Here is a 19,420-nt window from a genome sequence, read left to right on the forward strand (position 1 = left end):
GGAAATGGCTGAATGTAGGCCTGGGGCAAGGAGAATACAAGATGAGCTGGAGCATATTGTAGTGGCAGAAAGTAGGGAAGTATTAAAAAAAGAAAGAATGGGAGCATGTCAAAGGGACACAGGAGCCAGTCTGAAGGAGATGTCAATAGCCAAAGCTGAAAACAGTTTGGGCAAAAGAATAAATAATGTAGAACTGGATCACAACCCAAAGCATACGATAAATATGCAAGTCCATAATGATATAAATAAAAGAATAAATAAATAGGTGAGTGCCATCAATGGATCATGAGAGGTTATGTGAAATAGGAGTTTCCCTACCAATGCCGCAGAATTCTGAGTTTCTGCCTGCAAGAGAGATGAGTAATCTCCAGAAAACTAATGGCCAACTCTTGAGTACGGGAGACGCTGAGCAGCTCTTGGAATCACTATGTCTCCCCACAAGTGACTACATGCTACCTCCGGCCATTGGCTCTGAATTCTGAGATTTCCAATGCAGTTTTGGTAACATATCCTAGTATGAAGGGGCACTGCATATCTCTTTATTCAATTTCTCTTTCAACAATTTCTACGCAAAACGAATTTAAATGGCAACACTTCGGAATGAGGGAGAGGTATGTATTATCGAAAAAGTAATCTCTGGACTTAGATCTAAAACCCTTGGATACCACTAACTCAGTTTCTAAAATGCAACCACAACTTGGGAGTGGAGCATGGAGTGCACAGGGAATAGGACAAAGACTTGGGGTGATGCACCCAGACAGGACAGTCATCCACACCCCCAAAAATACCACCGAATACCAGCAAAGCTTTTTGAGTATTCCAAATAAGCGGTTTTAGTTAAGACCACTTGCTTTACAATCTAACAAAATGTTATCTGCTGATCACCTACATTAAAATCCCAAGACTACTCATTAAGGCAGGTTCCCTGGCCCCACGGAGATCTGTGGACCCTGGACTGTGCATTTTTAAAATAATTCTTTTTATTTTGGAATAATTAAGATTTACAGCAAAGTTGCAAAGATAGTACAGAGAATTCCCTTGTAGCCCTCGCCCAGTATTTTCTAATGTTAGCATCTTACGTCGGTGTGGTATAGTTATTATAATTAATGAATTAATATTGGTTCATTACTATTAGCAACGAATTTGGATTTCACTAGTTTTCCCACTAATAACCTTTTGTTCCAGAATCTAATCCACCTTGCATTTAATCACCATGTCTCTTTAGTGTCCTCTGGTCTGTGACAGTTTCTCAGCCTTTTCTTCTTTTTCATGACCTTGACAGTTTTGAGGAATCAGATAATTTGAAGAGTGTCTCTCAATTTGGATGTCTTGGGTAATTTTCTCATGATCCCACTGGAGTCATGTTACGGGTTTGGGGGGAAAAGAAGAAAACACAGAAGCGAAGTCCCTTCTCATCACATGATATACATACTGATGCTGCTGCTAACCATAGTCACCAGGTCGAGGCAATGTTTGCCGGTTTTCTCCACTGTAACGTATTTCCTCCCACTTTCCATACTCTATTCTTTGGAAGCAGATTATTATGTCCACGCCACACTCACGAGAAGCAGAGAATTAAGCTCTGCCTTCTGGGAAGGGGAGTATTTACATACATAATTTGGAATTCTTGTGTAGTGTAGATCTGTTTCTCCTCACCTATTTATTTATGTATCCTTTTATTGATATCATTACGAACTTGCATATTTATCGTATGCTTTGGGTTGTGATCCAATACTACATTATTTATTCTTTTGCCCAAATTGTTTCAGCTTTGGCTACTGACAGCTCCTTCACGCTGGCTCCTGTGTCCCTTTGACACGCTCCCATTCTTTCTTTTTTTTTAATACCTCCCTACTTTCTGCTGCTACAATATGATCCAGCTCATCTTGTATTCTGTTGCCCCAGGCCTACAGTCAGCCATTTCCTCAAAGAGTCCTGCTTCTTTGACTGTGGAATGGTATTAGAAACACAGGTCTGCACACTCAGTGGGATTATGCAGTTTTGGTACGCAGTCAAGCTGATTCTTATGTACTTGAGAAGTTTGAGGACAGCCATTTTGGAAAGTCAAGCACAAATAAACTAGAAATAATTTGTGAAGAAAATTTCTGAAACAGTTGTTTTAAAAAATTACTACTACTGGGGGGCAGCCCAGTGGCTCAGGCGGTTCGAGCTCCATGCTCCTAACTCCGAAGGCTGCCAGTTCGATTCCCACATGGGCCAGTGGGCTCTCAACCACAAGGTTGCGGTTTGACTCCCACAAGGGATGGTGGGCTACACCCCCTGCAACTAGCAACGGCAACTGGACCGGGAGCTGAGCTACGCCCTCCACAACTAAGACTGAAAGGACAACAACTTGAAGCTGAACGGCACCCTCCACAACTAAGATTGAAAGGACAACAACTTGACTTGGAAAAAAGGCCTGGAAGTACACACTGTTCCCCAATAAAGTCCTGTTCCCCTTCCCCAATAAAATCTTTTTTAAAAAAATTACTACTATTTTCTTCATGTTAGCTCAAGATTAAAAGTTCCAAAATGCAAAGAACCCTCATGGTCCATAAAGAGGAAAAGAGAAAACAATGGTAGAGATAAAAAATTCATCCCTAAATTAAGTGGCCCTAATTCAGCACCTAAAAACTAGAATAAAACATGTTTATTGGTGGCCTTCTCTGTGCTAAGCACTAAGCTAAGTGCACATTCCCAAACCTAATGCTGTAGGTATAATTTCTCCCCTTTACAAGATATAGAAATTGAGCCCTAGAAAGGTGAAATATTTCACAAGCAATAGTCAGTAGGTGGCAGAGCTGAGACAACAAATTAGGTACTCACATGTGATTCCCCAAGCAGAGGATTTTGCTATGACATTCTGATAATTCCTGCGTATGTGAGTCTGTGTATGTCTGCTGTGTCTACCAGATCTCAAATGTCATGAGGGAGGGTCAGCTTATTCACTGTTGTATGTCTCATGTCTGCTACCCAGTAGGCACTCAGCAGATAACATCTGAAATCTGACCAAATTTCTACGTGGTGAAAATAAAAACTGCAAAGTACCATACATTTTCTCCCACTGTAGCTATAATTAGACCTGTGTTACAAATTAGGTAAAAAATTATAAGAAAAACCCCACATTACACTGAAAGCAGAGTTCTAAATTCACACAGTCCAGATTTAGGGAAGATGAAAAAAATGTATGAGTAAATCTGTTCTGAGTGATGAATTTTAGTAAACAAAAAGATAGTTAATAAATAGTCTAAGAGGTGAAAGAAAATCCCCAAAGCCCATCATTTTCTTTACTGGCAGAATTAATCAATCATGAACTTCAAAGATGAAATTGTTGTTCGATGCTTCTGAACACAGAGCAGATCCTTCTTAACATATAACAAACACTATTCTGAAATAGTTGTGCTGACATAGATCAAGGATCAGAATGTCATTTCTGTTACAATTATTAAACCAAAAGCCCTTGGGCGCATCTTATTGTAAATGGTATGGATTTAATGGGATAAGCAAACTCAGATGATAGACTTTAAACCAAAGCCCAACACCAACATAATAAAAATATTTTTAAATTAAGTCCACATCTATCAGTGAACAAGTTTGAAATCATTTCTTCCTATGAATTAAATGTACTTTGTAATATGTCTATTCGTTCATTCCTTCATTCATTTATCAAATATATTTATTTAATTCCTATTATGTACCAGCACTGTTTTACATGCTAAGGACCACAGCTATGAACAAAACAGACGAGAAATGGCTGCTGCCGTAGAGCTAACAGTTCTGGGGTGGGGGGGGAGAAACAATAAACAAATACAGCAAGCAGATGTCAGGTGGTGGTAAGTGCTGGGAAGAAAAGGAATTCACAGAAGCGGCAAAGGTTGCAATTTAAGGTAGGATACCTCCTCACTGAGAAAATGAACTTGACCTGAGTGTGGTGAGGGAAGTCGGCTATATCCACTGGGAAGAGGAAAGAGCAAGTGTCAAAGCCACGAGGCAGGACACGCGCTGTGTGTCAGGAGCCACAAGCCACAGCAAAGTGAACGGGTGGAGTGTCACAGGAGATGTGGTAAAGAAGTAACTGCAGCTGTGGTGAAGTGTGGGGTGGAGAGGCATGGGGGCCGATAGTGTAGTTCCTTGCGGGTGATTCTGGGCACTTTGGCTTTTACTGAGGGAGACGGGTAGCCATTACAGACAGGAGACTTGAAAGGATCACTCTAGCCTGCTGTTTTGGGAATCCACTATGAGAAGGGGGCCCAGAAATCATACAGTTGGCAAAGTGATGGTGGCTGAGATGTAAAGTGGTAACAAGTAGAGAGACCAGCAGGTGGCTCGATCCTCAATATATTTTCATGTTAGAACCAACAGTATTGGCAGATGGGGTGTGGGATACTAAAAAGAGAAGAGTCAGGGATGACAATAGGTTTAGGGCTTAGCAAAGACATCGATAGACGGAGTTACTACTTACTGAGATCAGAATCTGCTGTGGTAGGAGCAGATCTTTTGGGAAGGGGCCCAAATTTGTCTATGTATAGTCTGAGAACTGCGTTCAATTCAAAGAGGTGATGTTGAGTAGGCAGTCAGTCATACATGTCTGCAGTTCAGGGTAGCCCCCCAGGATATAAATAAATTTGGGGAGTCATTAGCATTTCAAGCCCCTAGACTAGTAAAACTCACTGGGGAATGAGTATAGAGAGAACAGAGAAGAGTTTCAAGAAATGAGATGATTGTTGGAGGGGGATATGGAGTGAAGATATTTTTTTTCTAGAAGGTGTGTAGGCTAATGAGAATGAGTCTGTAGAGAGGAACAGGTGATGCTGGAGAGCACAGAGAATTGCTTGAGCAATTGCTGAAGGACTAGTTCTTCTGTTTGTATCAAAGATTGATGAAATGTAGCATCCTGTCTCTGCCAGCAGGAAAGGATACATAGAAGCATTGAGATGCATAAAGGCCAGAGAGGTAAGCATTGAAAACATTGTTCACCTTGAGAGTCAATAATAAAACTAACTCAAACAACAAAAGAGGTCAGTAAGGTAGTAAGATATACAATCAACACATAAAAGCCAACGGCCTACAAAACACATATGTGATAGTGGATTTGTATTTAGAACATAAAGAACTCGCAGAACTCTAGTAAAAAAAAAAAATTCCACACAATCCAATTAGAAAATAATGAAAAGAGTGGTTGCCAGAGGTGGGGAGGGGGTGGAGTTGGCAAAATGGATGAGGGGGGTCAAAAGGTACAAACTTTCAGTTATAAAATAAGTAAGTCCTGGGGATGTAATGTACAGTATGGTGACTACACTTAACAATACTGCATTGTATATTTGAAAGTTGCTAAGAGAGTAAATCTTAAAAGTTCTTATCACAAGGAAAAAATGTAACTGTATGGTGATGGATGTTAACTAAACTTACTGAGGCAATCATTTTGCAATGCATACATATACTGAATCATTATGTTGTACACCTGAAACAAATACAATGTATGGCAATTATTTCTCAATTTAAAAAAAAAAATGTAAAAGAAAGAAAAGCAAAAGACATGAAGGGAGATTTCACAGAAAAGAATATGTAATTGTAAAATAAGCACATGATAAGTTGTTCAACATCATTAGCCATTAAGGAAATGGAAATTAAAACCACAATATGATATTCCTACATACCTATCAGAATGACTAAAATAAAACACAGTAACACCACCAAGTGCTGACGAATATGCAGAGAAACTGGATCCCTCAAACACTGCTGGCAGGAATGTAAAATGGTAATTTGTACAATGACAAATTCGATTGTCAGTGTCTTAAATAGCTACTTATATACTTATCATACAACCCAACAATTATATTCCCGGGGAACTTACCCCAGAAAAGTAAAAACTTATGTCGACACAAAAACCTGTATACAAATATTCATAGCAACTTTATTTATAATCCCTGTATACAAATATTCATAGCAACTTTATTTATAATCCCTGTATACAAATATTCATAGCAACTTTATTTATAATAGCCCCAAACTGGAAAAAGCCAGATATTCCTCAAGGAGTGAATGGTTCAACAAACTGTACTACATCCATACCATGGAATACTACTCAGTAATAAAACGGAATGAACTACTGATATATACAACAAGTTTGATGAATCTCAAGAACGTTATGCTGAGTGTAAAAAGCCGATATCAAAAGGTTCCATATTGTATGATTCCATTTATGTAACTCTTGCAATGACAGAATTACACAGAGGTGGGGAACAGATTAGTGACTACCAGAGGTTAGTAATGGTGGCAGGGGAAGGTGGGGTATGAATATTAAGAAAGCCTTTTGTGAAAATGAAAGAATTCTGCATTTTAATAGTAGTGGTAGTTACAAGAATCCACACAAGTGATAAAATGGCATAGAACTATACACACAGATTGTACCAATGTCAGTTTAGGCTACAAGGGGCCTCTGTGCATTATCTTTGCAATCTTCTGTTAATCTATCATTATCTCAAAATAAAAAGTATGAAAACACATAATGCAACCTTGAAGGTATAACTTTGACCATAGGATTTCTTAGAACTCAAATCAAAATAAATATATAGTTCTCTAATTAAAAAAAATTCAATAGCCTAGTACGTAAGTGTTCATAGCAGCTTTATGTGTAATAGCCCCAAATTGGAAACAACCCCAATGCCCATATACATACAATGACACACTACTCAGCAATAAAAACTAATGAACTATTGGTGCATGCAATATGGATACATCTGAACATAGTTTTGCTGAGTGAAAGAAGTCAGACAAAAAAGAGTGCATAATGTATGAATTCATTTATAGAAAATGCTAGAAAATATAAACTATAGTGACAGAAATTAGATCGATCATTGCCTGGGGTGGGGTGGTGTTTGTGGGGAGAGGTGAGAAGAAGGAATCATATGGGTCAAGAAGGAACTTTTGGGGATGATAAATTTCTTTACTATCTGATTGTGGTGATGGTTTCATAGGTATATAAATATATATATATATATATATATACACACACACACACATATATATATACATATATACACACACACACACGTCAAAACTTACCCAATTGTATACTTGAAATATGCATGGTTAGTGCATCAATTATAGTATGTCAATTATAACTCAATAAGGTTTTAAAAAAAAACCAATAGCTTACACATACACAAATAATAACAACTTAGAATATACCATGGAAAATAACACCCCATTTATAATAGCAACAGAGCAATACTTAAGAACCAACCTAGGAAGTGTACAAAACCTGGAGGTCTTTAATCTTGAGCTCTTTCCTCTTACCCCTGGGTCCTTCTCTACCTAACCTGAAATCAAACACCCTTTCTTTAAAACTGCCTCAGGTGCTCCTGAGACGTATTCGAGGTGCCTCCAGAACTTCTGACATCCTTTGGTTAGCACCTAGTGTTATTTTCATGGGAATGGATCCTTATGTAATGGCTACCTCTAGTAATGTAATGGACAACAGCAGAGCACTTCCACAGAATTTACACCACGGCCTTGTGTGTTTCCCGTCCCTGCTCTCCTTGAATAGCATGCAGACCACAGTAAAGAGAGGTGAAGGGGACCATTCTGACAGCGTTGGGAGGGGAGTTCAGGTTTTCTTTTCTTTTGTACAAGAAGCAAAACATTTTAAAACAGTGTCAGCATCTATTAGCTTCCTCCACATTTTCTGTCTGATTAGGCAGAGTACAGGGATGATGTCATCTACAACTTTCGCAAACAAAGCCTCCTGTAAAACAAATGCATCCCCTTGCTAAGATGATAAATCTCAGCTCAGCAGAGTCCCATGGAAATAGGACCCACAAAGACAGACCAACATTTACGGACACGAAACTAGTTCTCCTACCCACAAGGTATTCTTTGTTAGATGTCACTTTCAGAGTTCTTCACAAGGGTAATTTTTAATTGCTAGCAATGCACACCATTTGGGAATGCAGATTACAAACATACATCCAAAACATAGGCAAATCTGAAAAACTTTTTAAATTGCCAATATACTTACAGTTTTTTCATCATTTTCAAAAGCTTCTCTTGCTTCTTCAAATGTGCAGACTTCTTCTTTGCATTCACGCTCAATGTTACCCTGTCTTATTTCTTCAAAAAGTCCATTAGCTCTTCGGTAGCGTTTTAATACTGAATTGGCTTTTTCTCCTGTGAGGAAAACTAAAAGATACAACAATAAGCATAAAATTGTAATAAAAAACCATGTGGGAAATTAATATACAAGATGAAAACTGCTAGATGCTCTTTAGAAAACAAAGCCAACATCCTAAACCTCTCCAAGAAGTAACATTTAGCTCCAAACCACCACATCTGCTATCTTCCTCATCATGTGAGTGTGTCCTTTTAGTAGCAGTTGTCCTGGGCAGGGACAGTGACATAATTAACTATGTTATATTCAGCCAAGCATGGGTGTTTAAGTATAGTAACACTGATACCACTACTTATAGCCATTGCTATAAGTGGATACCCCCAGGCACTCTGCAGTTAGAGAACAGCAAGCTCATGAAAATCCGGTCTCTGCAGTATCGGTCTTTGTCCCTCAAACTAAATGCAAATAAAACTCCAATTAACCTAACAATGTAAACCCAGAGGACCTTTACTTGTATGAAAAAAAGAGGTGACAAAACAATACCAAGAAATTAAGATAAATTTGGCCATAATTCATTCCAAGGAACACTGATAATAATTTTGTTCTAAAGTCAATCACTTAAGTTAAATATATTGTGACACTTTAATATATTCAACCCCATTTCACTGTCCTTCAGAAAAATAAAATTCTGCATGATTTACAGAGGAATTTCATATAAATATTCAAAATGAACATTTATGATACCCAATAAAATAAATAAGGCAATTGTTATATGCATAGTTATGGGGAATTATTTTCATTTTTACATACATATTCATTTTAAATTATACTTCAATTACATTTTCCTTTTTTATTACATTTATTGCAGTGACATTGGTTAATAAAATTATATAGGTTTCAAGTGCACAATTCTATAATACATCACCTGTACTCATATATTGCATTATGTATTCACCACCCAAAGTCAGATCTTCTGTCACCATATATTTGACCCCGTTTACCCTCTTCTACCTTCCCCTTCCCCTCTTACCCTCTGGTAACCACTAAACTGTTGTCTTTGTCTATGAGTTTCTGTTTGTCTTGTTCGTTCACTGCTTTCAGTTTTTTGAGTGAAATCATATGGTTCTCGACTTTTTCTGTCTAACTTATTTTGCCTAGCATGATAGTCTTAAGATCCATGCATTTATTGCAAATGGCAGTATTTCATCATTTCGTATGGCTGAATAATATTCCATTGTGTATACGAGGTCTGACAGTTAAGTTTGCGAACTTGTTGCAATGACGTTAATAACCTTTTTTGATATCAGAGGGATTATTCATTATGAATTTGTACCAACTGAACAAACAGTGAACCAAGTTTACTATTTGGAAGTGCTGAAAATGCTGCGTGAAAAAGTTAGCTGACCTGAACTTTTCACCAACAATTCATGGCTCTTGTATCATGACAGTGCACCAGCTCACACAGCACTGTCTGTGAGGGAGTTTTTAGCCAGTAAACAAATAACTGTATTAAAACACCCTCCCTATTCACCTGGTCTGGCCCCCAATGACTTCTTTCTTCACCCGAAGATAAAGGAAATATTGAAAGGAAGACATTTTGATGACATTCAGGGCATCAAGCGTAATAGGATTATGATGTATGAGGATTTCCTATGACCATTCTATCTTTTGTTTTCTGGTAGCTCGGTGTCTCCATTCTTTCTTCGCCCTTGTATTTCTGTCTGTTATTTTGGTTTGAGGTATTCAATGACTTTTTCCCCCCTTTTCCTCTTTTTTTTATGTTATGTGTCTCGTTCTGGATTTTTGTGTGTGTGTGGTTACCATTTAGTTTATGCAAAAGGTTTCATATATACAGTAGTCCTTTTTCTTCAGCATGCATTTTTATCTCCATTCCCCTTTGCAAATTCAGACCTTTAACCCACCCTTTATATTTTTGTTGTCACAAATTATCCCTATTTATGCTGTCAGTTCATTTTCAAGTTGCAGTAGCTATTGCCTTCTTTTCTTTTATGTTTTTACCTCCTTTAACCTTTATGTTATATTTAAGTGTATAGTACCCTATTCTGAATAAGGGTTGCGATTTCCTGTTTCTGTCTGTCTGTTAGTCATTTACTCATAGATAGTTCTGCATCCTTTTGTTTCTTTTGTTTCAGGTAGAATAATCCCCTTCAGTATTTCCTGCAAATATACACCTTGTGGTGGAAAATTCCCTCAGCTTCTGTATGTCTGGAAAGGTCTTTATTTCTCCTTTATATCTAAAGGATAACTTTGCTGGATATATGAGGTATGATCAAACAATATGGTGAATGCATAAATAAAAAAATTATTACAGTAAAAGACACGTTACCATTAATCCCACTCAAAATACTCCCCTGTGCTTCGAACACACTTATCCCATCGTTATTGCCACTTTCTGAAGCAGTTCTGGAAGTCCTCTTTTGTGAGTGTCTTTAGTTGTGTTCTTGTGGCTGCCTTGATGCCCTGAATCATTTTGACTTTGGGGAAGAGACAGAAGTTGCATGGTGCCAGATAGGATGAATAAGGTAGCTGAGGACACACTGTAATGTTTTTATTTGACAGAAGTTGCCATATACCAGAAGCGATGTGTGACACAGAGCCTTGTCATGATGGAGGATGGTTTATGGCACACTTTTTATTTTATTTATTTATTTTTTATGGAGGGCACAGCTCACAGTGGCCCATGCGCAGATCGAATTGGCAATCTTGGTGTTATTAGCACCATGTTCTAACCAACTGAGCTAACTGGCCACCCCATACGTCACACTTTAAAACACACCATCTCTTAACTGTAGCTCACACCCAACTGACTGCACTGAACAAGCTGAAACTTGTCACACACTGTTACTAAGGTTCGATGTGCCACTTCCCATATTGAAGATCCCTGCCTTTCTGTTGGATGGCACTCGGCAGCAGCATTCACTGTATTTTGTGATCACAATGGAAAGGCTCCATGTTATACATTGCTCCTAGTATGGCAATGTCTGTCAAATAAAAACATTACGGTGTGTCCTCATCCACTTTATTCACCAGATCTGGCACCATGTGACTACTGGCTCTTCCCTAAAGTCAGAATGACCATGAAAGGTAAATGTTTTGAATCAATACAGGATATCCAGGCAGCCACAACAGTGCAAATAAAGACACTCACGAAAGAGGACTTCCAGAACTGCTTCAGAAAGTGTCAAGAACGGGGGCGGCCTCACGGCTCAGTTGTTTGGAGTGTGAGCTGTGAACAGGGTTGCTGGTTCGATTCCCACATGGGCCAGTGAGCTGCGCCCTCCACAACTAGATTGAAGACAACGAGCTGCTGCTGAGCTGCCAGAGGGGTGGCAGGATGGCTCAGTTGGCTAGAGCGCGAGCTCTCAACAAGGTTGCTGCTTCAATTCCTGCATGGGATGGTGGGCTGGGCCCCCTGCAACCAAGATTGAAGTCAGTGACTGGACTTGGAACTGAGCTGCACCCGCCACAACTAGATTGAAGGACAACTACCGTATTTCTCTGAAAATAAGACCTAGCTGGACCATCAACTCTAATGCGTCTTTTGGAGCAAAAATTAATATAAGACCCGGTCTTTACATTATATTATGTTAGATAAGACCCGGTCTTATATTATAGTAAACTAAGACCGGGTCTTATATTAAATTTTGCTCCAAAAGACGCATTAGAACTAATGGTCTGGCTAGGTCTTATTTTCGGGGAAACACGGTACTTGGAGCTGATGGGCCCTGGAGAAACACAATGTCCCCCAATACCCCCTCTCCCCCCAAATAAATAATTTTTAAAAACGTGGCTAGAATGATGGGACAACTGTGTTTGAAAAGAGGGGTGTATTTTGAGGGGGATTAATGGCAATGTGTCTTTTACTGTAATAATTTAAAAAAAAATTAAACAGTCACCATATTTTGTAAATCACATCTCATGTTATTCTTGGCTGGTAATTTCTCTTTTTCAATAATTTTAATAGTTGACTGCACCCCCTCCTAGCTTCTAGAGCTTCTGCTGAAAAATCTGATGATAACCTAATGGGATTTCCATTATAGGTTACCATCTTTTTTTCCCTGGCTGCCTTGAGAATTCTGTCATTAATTTTTGACAGTTTTAATATAATGTACTTTGGAGAAGGACTTTTAGCATTGAAATAATTAGGTGTTCTGTTAGCTTCTTGGATTGAAGATTTAGTTCTTTCCATAGGTTTGGGAAGTACTTGTCAAGTATTTGTTTGAATAGGCTCTCTGTTCCCTTCTCTCTCTCCCTTCTACTTCTGGTATACTCATTAATTCTTATATTGCTCTTTCTAATGGAGTCAGATAGTTTTTGTAGAGTTCTTTCATTTTTTTTTTTTTTTACTCTGAAGTGTCTCTCTTCTGCTATCTGTGTCATTTCCAGATTTCTATCTTTTATATTATTAATTCTTTCCTCCATCTGGTCAGCTCTATTTCCTATGCTGGCTATTTCATTCTTCATCTTTTATTGAGTTCTTCAGTTTCAGAATTTCCATTTGGTTCTTTTCAAAAGTTTCAGTCTCTGGTAAAGTATTCCTTTTGTTTGTCAATTTTATTTCTGAGTTCATTAAACTACCTGAGTTTTCTTGTGTCTCACTGAGTTTTTTCAGAACTGCGATATTGAATTCTCTGTCATTTAAATCACAGATTTCCATCTTTGTTTATTTTCTGGAGCTTTTTCATTTTCTTTTTGGGCTGCCTTGTTACTTTGGTTGTTCATGGATTATTTCTCTCCCTCGGCATTTATGGGAATGAACTCTACTTTTTTTTTTTTTTTTTTTAAGGAGTGATAACTCTTTAGCAGGTTGATAAGAAGAGGTCTTTCCTTTGTTTTCTAGTAGGTGGCTCTGGAGCATAAGAGATTCATTTTCTCTTGCACTGCTCCAGCTTCTGGGATCTCTGCTGGGCAGTCAAAAATGCCTTGTATTCCTCAGGGAGGTGGGTCTCTCCTGTTACCAGGTCACCTTGGTCTCAGGGCACCAATCCCATGAGAAAATGTGGTGGGCAATGAGGTTATAAGCCTGTGAAAATCCCAACGCTGCCCCTGCAGCCAGAGGCAGTGCTGCACTGCCCAAGACGTCCTAGATGCCCTTGCTGGGATCAGCTGTGATGGCTGGGGACCGAGTGCATTGGGAGAGTCTGCTTGTGCATTTGTGGCTTTGCTCTCTTCCCAGTAATGGCAACTGACAAACTTCAGCTGCCTCAGCCCTGTATCTCCACCCCTTCACTGGGATTAGCCTAGTGTGATAGTGTGTGTCTGCCACTTGGGAACTGTCTCTCCAGTTCTAAGGGCTGTAGATGATCTGCTCTGTAACCCGACACTTACTGCTAGTTTCTTCTGGGGCCTGCTGTTATCTCTGGGAAGGTGTGGGGAGGTGGCCAGGCTTCCTGGCTTTGTTTTCTGCCTGGCAATGGAGGCTACTAGAACATAGCTGTCGCATTTCTGTGTTCTGTCTCCGCACAGATCATTGGATTCAGCCATATCATATGCTGATCACTCAGGCAGGAATGCTCAGGGGCACAGACAGGGCACTTGCAGCCCGATTCCTCCCCTCTCCTGGGGCTGCAGTGAGCTCTTGGCTGCATCTGCGGCACCCATCTCTGCTCTTTCCCTTCCCCCCCTCCCGTTTGCTCTGATTAGCCCACCTTCAGATGTTACGATGTGTGGATCTCTCAGACATATTTGTGTGTGTATAATCTCTGAATTATAGCTGTTCAACTTGTTGTAACTTCAAGGGGAGAGATCAGGGGGACCTCTCATGCTGCCAGGCTTCCAATTACATTTTTTCTAAAAGTATCATGATTGTTTGGAGAGATAAATACAATGGTACCAGAAATTAATCTCTGCTAATGCAAAGAAATTAGAAAATTCCCTAATCTTACAGACTTCTGACTAGAAGAAGGCACATTACAGATCCTCCAAGATGTTTTGAAAACGTCTGTATTTGCAAAGAACATTTTGAAGTAAATGAAAAACAGTAAATGCTCTTTTTAAAATGGCAACAATAGCAATGAATTTAAGGTTTACCTCATTATAGAAATGTGTATTTCACCTTATAGAAGATAATGGATTTATTACTGAGGATTCTTTAAAGTATCCAAATTGATACCAGCTAGATGGCACCTATACTAGGTTGAAAACTGTAATAGGCCTTCCATAAGTGTTTCCTTCCTTCTGTACCTCAGAAGGGTAACCATCTATAAAAATTAATCATAGAGTGATAAAACATCATTAGAAAAAACCTTACCAAAAAAAATTATGGTAAATGCTATGAAGGAAACTAAAAGGAAACTACTGAGTTGGAGAATACCAGTAGAATTTTCTAGCAGTGCTTCTCACAGTTTAGCACCATCAGAATCCCCAGAGGACTTATTATCAAAAGATTGCTGGGCTCAGCTCCCAGAATTTCTGATTCCATATGTCTGGGTGGGGCCAAGAAGTTGCATTTCTAATAAGTTCCCAGGTAAGTCTGGTGCTGCTGGTCCCTCTACTACAGTTTGAGAACCACCCAAATGTGAGTTCCTTAGAAAACTAGTTTTGAGAAGGCGTTTATGGAATGCTGGGATTAATATATTTAAAAAAGATCTTTTACTGTATGACTTTTTAGGGACCTTAATATATTTAATATATATCTATAAATCTCCAGAAAAGGAACATGACACATGCATTTGTCATATTTATTTGAGTACAGCACACTTTTTTGAGGGACAGTTCACTGAATTAACAACTAACTAGCTACTGATTTTATTTATGCCCTCTAAAATGGCATATGAGTCTCTTCTATATAACAAGGCCAACTAACACATGAAGACAGTAACTAATTTTGCTGGAGGCTTCTCTTTTCAAGGATAAACATGTCTGGTCCCTTCATCTGTTGGTCATGTAAAATGTATAGGAGTCTCTGCACCATCTTTAGCTCATAAAATACAATGTCCTACACTGAGTGCAATATTCTATGTGTGGTCTCACAAGTGCAAAACTGATCAAGACTGTCTGCTTCTTTGTTTTAAAATACAATAGATATGTTAATGCAGTCTAAGATATCCCTGTCTTTTGGGACAGCTTTTTTGAAGATAAACCAAACAAGTAACACTAATATATTTTTTGGAAGTTATAGTTTATTTTTTAAATTATTTTTTTCAGTTACAGTTGACATTTAATATTATTTTATATTAATTTCAGGTGTACACATGGCCAATAAACATATGAAAAGACGTTCAATGTTACTAATCATCAGAGAAATGCAAATTAAAACCATAATGAGGTATTATTTCACACCTGTTAGAATGGCCATCATCAATAAATCAACAAACAAGTGTCCGCAAGGATGTGGAGAAAAGGGAACCCTCGTGCACTGTTGGTGGGCTTGCAAATTGGTGCAGCCACTATGGAAAAACGGTTTGGAGGTTCCTTAAAAATTAAAAATAGAACTACCTTATGACCCAGCAATCCTACTACTGGATATTTATTCAAAGGAATCCAAAACACTAATTTGACAAGGTATATGTACCCCTATGTTCATTGTAGCACTATACACAATAGCCAAGATATGGAAACAACCCAAGTACCTGTCAGTAGACAGTTGGATAAAAGAGATGGTACATATATACAATGGAATATTACTTAGCCATAACAAAGAATGAAATCTTAACAATAATGTATTTTGAGCTTTTAAGAGAAAAAAACGAAATTCTCCCAAGACAAAATAATTTTCTTATACGCTTTCTACATGGAAAAGGGGGAGTGTCAAGGACTGCAGCTAACTCTTGTAACCAGAAAGCAGGCTAATTCAGAAGGTTAAGCAACTATGAGGTAATGTAACAGGACTCAAATCTTCTAATCCCAGCCTAATCAATATCCCAAGAGCATTCCACAAACATCTACTGTATATTTCTTACAATGAGAGGCAAGGTAAAATAACAGTGAGGAATGCAGATGGAATAAGCTGGCAAGTAGAATTTATCTCACTTGTCAAATCTGGTCAATTAGAAGATACCACCTGGAGTAAGAATCTGACCAGTAGGGAAGATAGTGTTATAGATTAGTTATACCTGCCATATAGCAGGGAACAGGAAGTTGTGGCAGAGTATTTGCCAGTCCTCACCAAAGTCATTTGGAAATCTAATGGACGATAACAGAATTAGGATATTTTCAATGTGGAAACAAAATAAAGGGGAAAGTGGCAGCTTGGATCTATAGGATTAGATTAGACTATCTCTTCCTGAAACACTGGGCAATTTCCATGATGCAAGGGCTTTCCATGTGTTTGGACTTCTAAAATAAAGCAATGATGTTTGAAACTGAAGTTGATCACTTCCCTCTGCCTCCTTCTCATCAAATTGTGTGAGTTAGCCAACAGCTGTCAGGAATCATGTGTATGCCTTCATCAGAGCTTACATGATGTGACAAGTATACAGAATGTAAATGTACTTTGAGAACACATCACTGAGGTGTTATTCAAAACATGTACTTTTCTCATTAAAAAGAGTAAAGACAAACCTAAACTGTTTTCTTTAGATTCAGTTAGGAAACATCCATACTAAAGAAAATATTTAAAATCTCAGACTGATACACAAATATCCAAAACATAAGTATATTTACTCAAAAACATAACTACTTTTACATAATTTCAAAATAAATAGCTGTCACCCATGCTTTCTCTTCAAAACAAAAGAATAAAAATAGATGAAATAAGATGGCTTCTCAAGGAACTCCCCAAATTACTGCCTTAAACCAGAGTATACAATTGTGTAATATATTTCTTAATGCACTGCAGGATACTAAGACTCATATTTTAATGCCAAAAATCTTTAGCCAAGTAAAATCATGCCCATACGTTTGCGAAAAACAGTAGATGATAAGGTCTGAAAATTAACACCCACTTGGAAAAATCTCTACTTTAATTCTCTGATTTTCTCACATTGGGTCTTATTTCAATAAAGGAGTCACTATTTAAAGTTGCAAATGTTTACATTTTTCTTTTAAGTGAACAAAACTCTTTTCTTAGGACTTATTTGCTAAACACAGGCTATGTACAATGACAACATGACAAGTCACAAAGATGAGTAGCAGATGGCCTCTGCCCTCAAGGTTCTTCAGTGCAAGAGATAATGAAGATAAAAGAGATACAAAGAGCTCTAAAGCAAGACTGAACATGGTAGATGTTTTTTGAGATCAAAAGGCAGGCATATTTCTACTGGGTAGGTGTGTTTGGGGGTGGGGAAGAGACGTGGAGAAGGACCCCTGAAAAATGTATTTGAGCTGGCCTTTTAAAGATTGGGTCATGCAAAGATGACAAGGAAAGACATTCTAGGAAAACAAAACAGTGAGTGAGGACTTGGAATTGAATAAAACAAGGGTCAAAATGAGGAACAGTGAGCTGGTCAGTAGGGCCGGAATATAAGATTCAAAATAGGAAGAGTAGGAAATGAATCCAGAAACAGGCTAATAGCCATGTCATGACACTTACTGTTTTGGTTAAAAATAGTTAAACTATTTGATAACATTCAAGATTTTAGACCAATACTTTAGGGAGAATAACCTAGAAAACTGTTATATATAAAACAGATTCGGGGGTAGGATGAGAAGAAAATGGAAGGCAAAAGGCCAGGTAAAAGGCTACTTACAACGGACCAGGTTAAGAAATAATGAGATCATGCATTAGAAAGGTGGCAATTGGAATGAAAAGAAAGGGACAGACGTGAGATACAGATATTTGGTGATTTCTTTGGCAACTACATCCACCACGCACCTTATTCCTCGGTCAAACCAAATCTTACCATTTTCCAAATAGGCTTTTAGAAACACCGTCCCCAGGTTCTACTCCCCACTTCATTAGACAGAGCTTATAGACTCTCAGTATTTATGTATACTTAATTAATTAAACTGTATTATACTTTTTGGTATACCTATCTGGTTCCCCCTCAAGACTAGGCTTCTTGAGGGCAGGACCCACGTATTATTAATATTTTGATCCAACCTCTACCTTTCGTAACATCTACTAAAGAACTTGATATAGAATAGGATTCAATAAGCGTGGAACAAATGAAAGGTAGAATGGAGAATCTTGAAGGCTGAGTGACTAGAAGGTGGGAAGCTATGGACCATGCCTCTAATTATGAAATAGCACCACAAAATTAATATATGATTATGAAATAAATACACTGACAGCAAAGTTTCTAGCGAGACAGCACTTGAACATCCTTTTTTAATGCAAGAGAAACTACCTTTTGAAATTTGTAGAATACCTTTATTTGTGTTCCCCTTGGAGCAGACATTTTTTTTTTTTTGTTCTGTAAGAACCATTTGATTTCCCCTAATAGTTGTGCAGAGGTAGAGTAACTGAACACCTACTGTTCTGGGAAGAGGACATAGCCAGCTTTTTGGCTTAGCAAGGAACTAGCACCTTGATTCCCAAAGTGAATACCAAAGCCCCCCAGGGTGCTGCAGCAAATTCATAAAGAATGAGCAGGATATTTTACATTTTTGAAGGAAATGTATTGATACTAAATATCTGTTGGGCACCACACAAACTACTAGCTTAAGGTAGCTCACAGTGTAAAAGAAAAACAGCAAAATGGAAGTGGATACTGTCAAGAGAGCAACGTAAAATGGAGCCGGGAGGACTCCGGGAAGCTGAGCTAACTCACTGCCTTTTCCATGTGAAACTAAACTTTTAAACTGTGCTAAACCAAACAGCTACATCCTGATACTGTTCCTGGAACTGGCTTTGCATCACTGATCTCTCTATAAAAAAATAAATTTTTCACTTAGCAATAGACATAAGCAATTAATCATGTATAGCACAGTGTTAGTCTGCTTGCCAGCACCAATCAAGCCTTTTCAAACCAACTTATGTAATCCTTTCAAAAGCCTCCATTTTTTTGTCTTTATAAACTGTCTTTTTCTTTCCTCTTTGGAACACAGTTGGGGTTTCCACCCCAAATCGGTGTCTCTCGGATTGCAACTCCTAAAAAAAAAACCCCAAATAAAGCTTTTGTTTGCCTTGAAGTTCTTGGTCAAAATTCATTGACAACAGTTTCATTAGATAATTCTACATCCTTTGTGAAGCTGGAGTTTGGGCTGTGATAAAAAAAAAAGTGCTGTGTGAAAAATCAATGTGGAATAGGAAATGGAGGTAGTATCCTCCTATATCTATTATCCTCCACTATCCAATCTGAATCCAAGGTCTGAGAAGTTGTGCAGTGCCCAACACGCACATATATCCCATGAGTAAGTAACTGCAGGGCTACTTAAAATTTAAATAAAAACATTGTTTTCTTTCAA

General features: G+C 38.2%; 1 protein-coding gene across 2 annotated transcripts in view; it reads right to left on the bottom strand.

Annotated features, from left to right (window-relative positions):
- PRRG1 (proline rich and Gla domain 1) overlaps nt 1-19,420 on the bottom strand; it is a 108,873-nt gene that overhangs the window by 26,829 nt on the left and 62,624 nt on the right. For both annotated transcript variants that reach the window (XM_033118710.1, XM_033118720.1), the window contains exon 3: nt 8,021-8,181. In XM_033118710.1, coding sequence (XP_032974601.1) covers nt 8,021-8,181 — 161 coding nt within the window. The remainder of the gene's footprint in view (nt 1-8,020; nt 8,182-19,420) is intronic.

The sequence above is a fragment of the Rhinolophus ferrumequinum genome, chromosome X (genome assembly GCF_004115265.2).
Source record: "Rhinolophus ferrumequinum isolate MPI-CBG mRhiFer1 chromosome X, mRhiFer1_v1.p, whole genome shotgun sequence".
Taxonomy (NCBI): Eukaryota; Metazoa; Chordata; class Mammalia; order Chiroptera; family Rhinolophidae; genus Rhinolophus; species Rhinolophus ferrumequinum.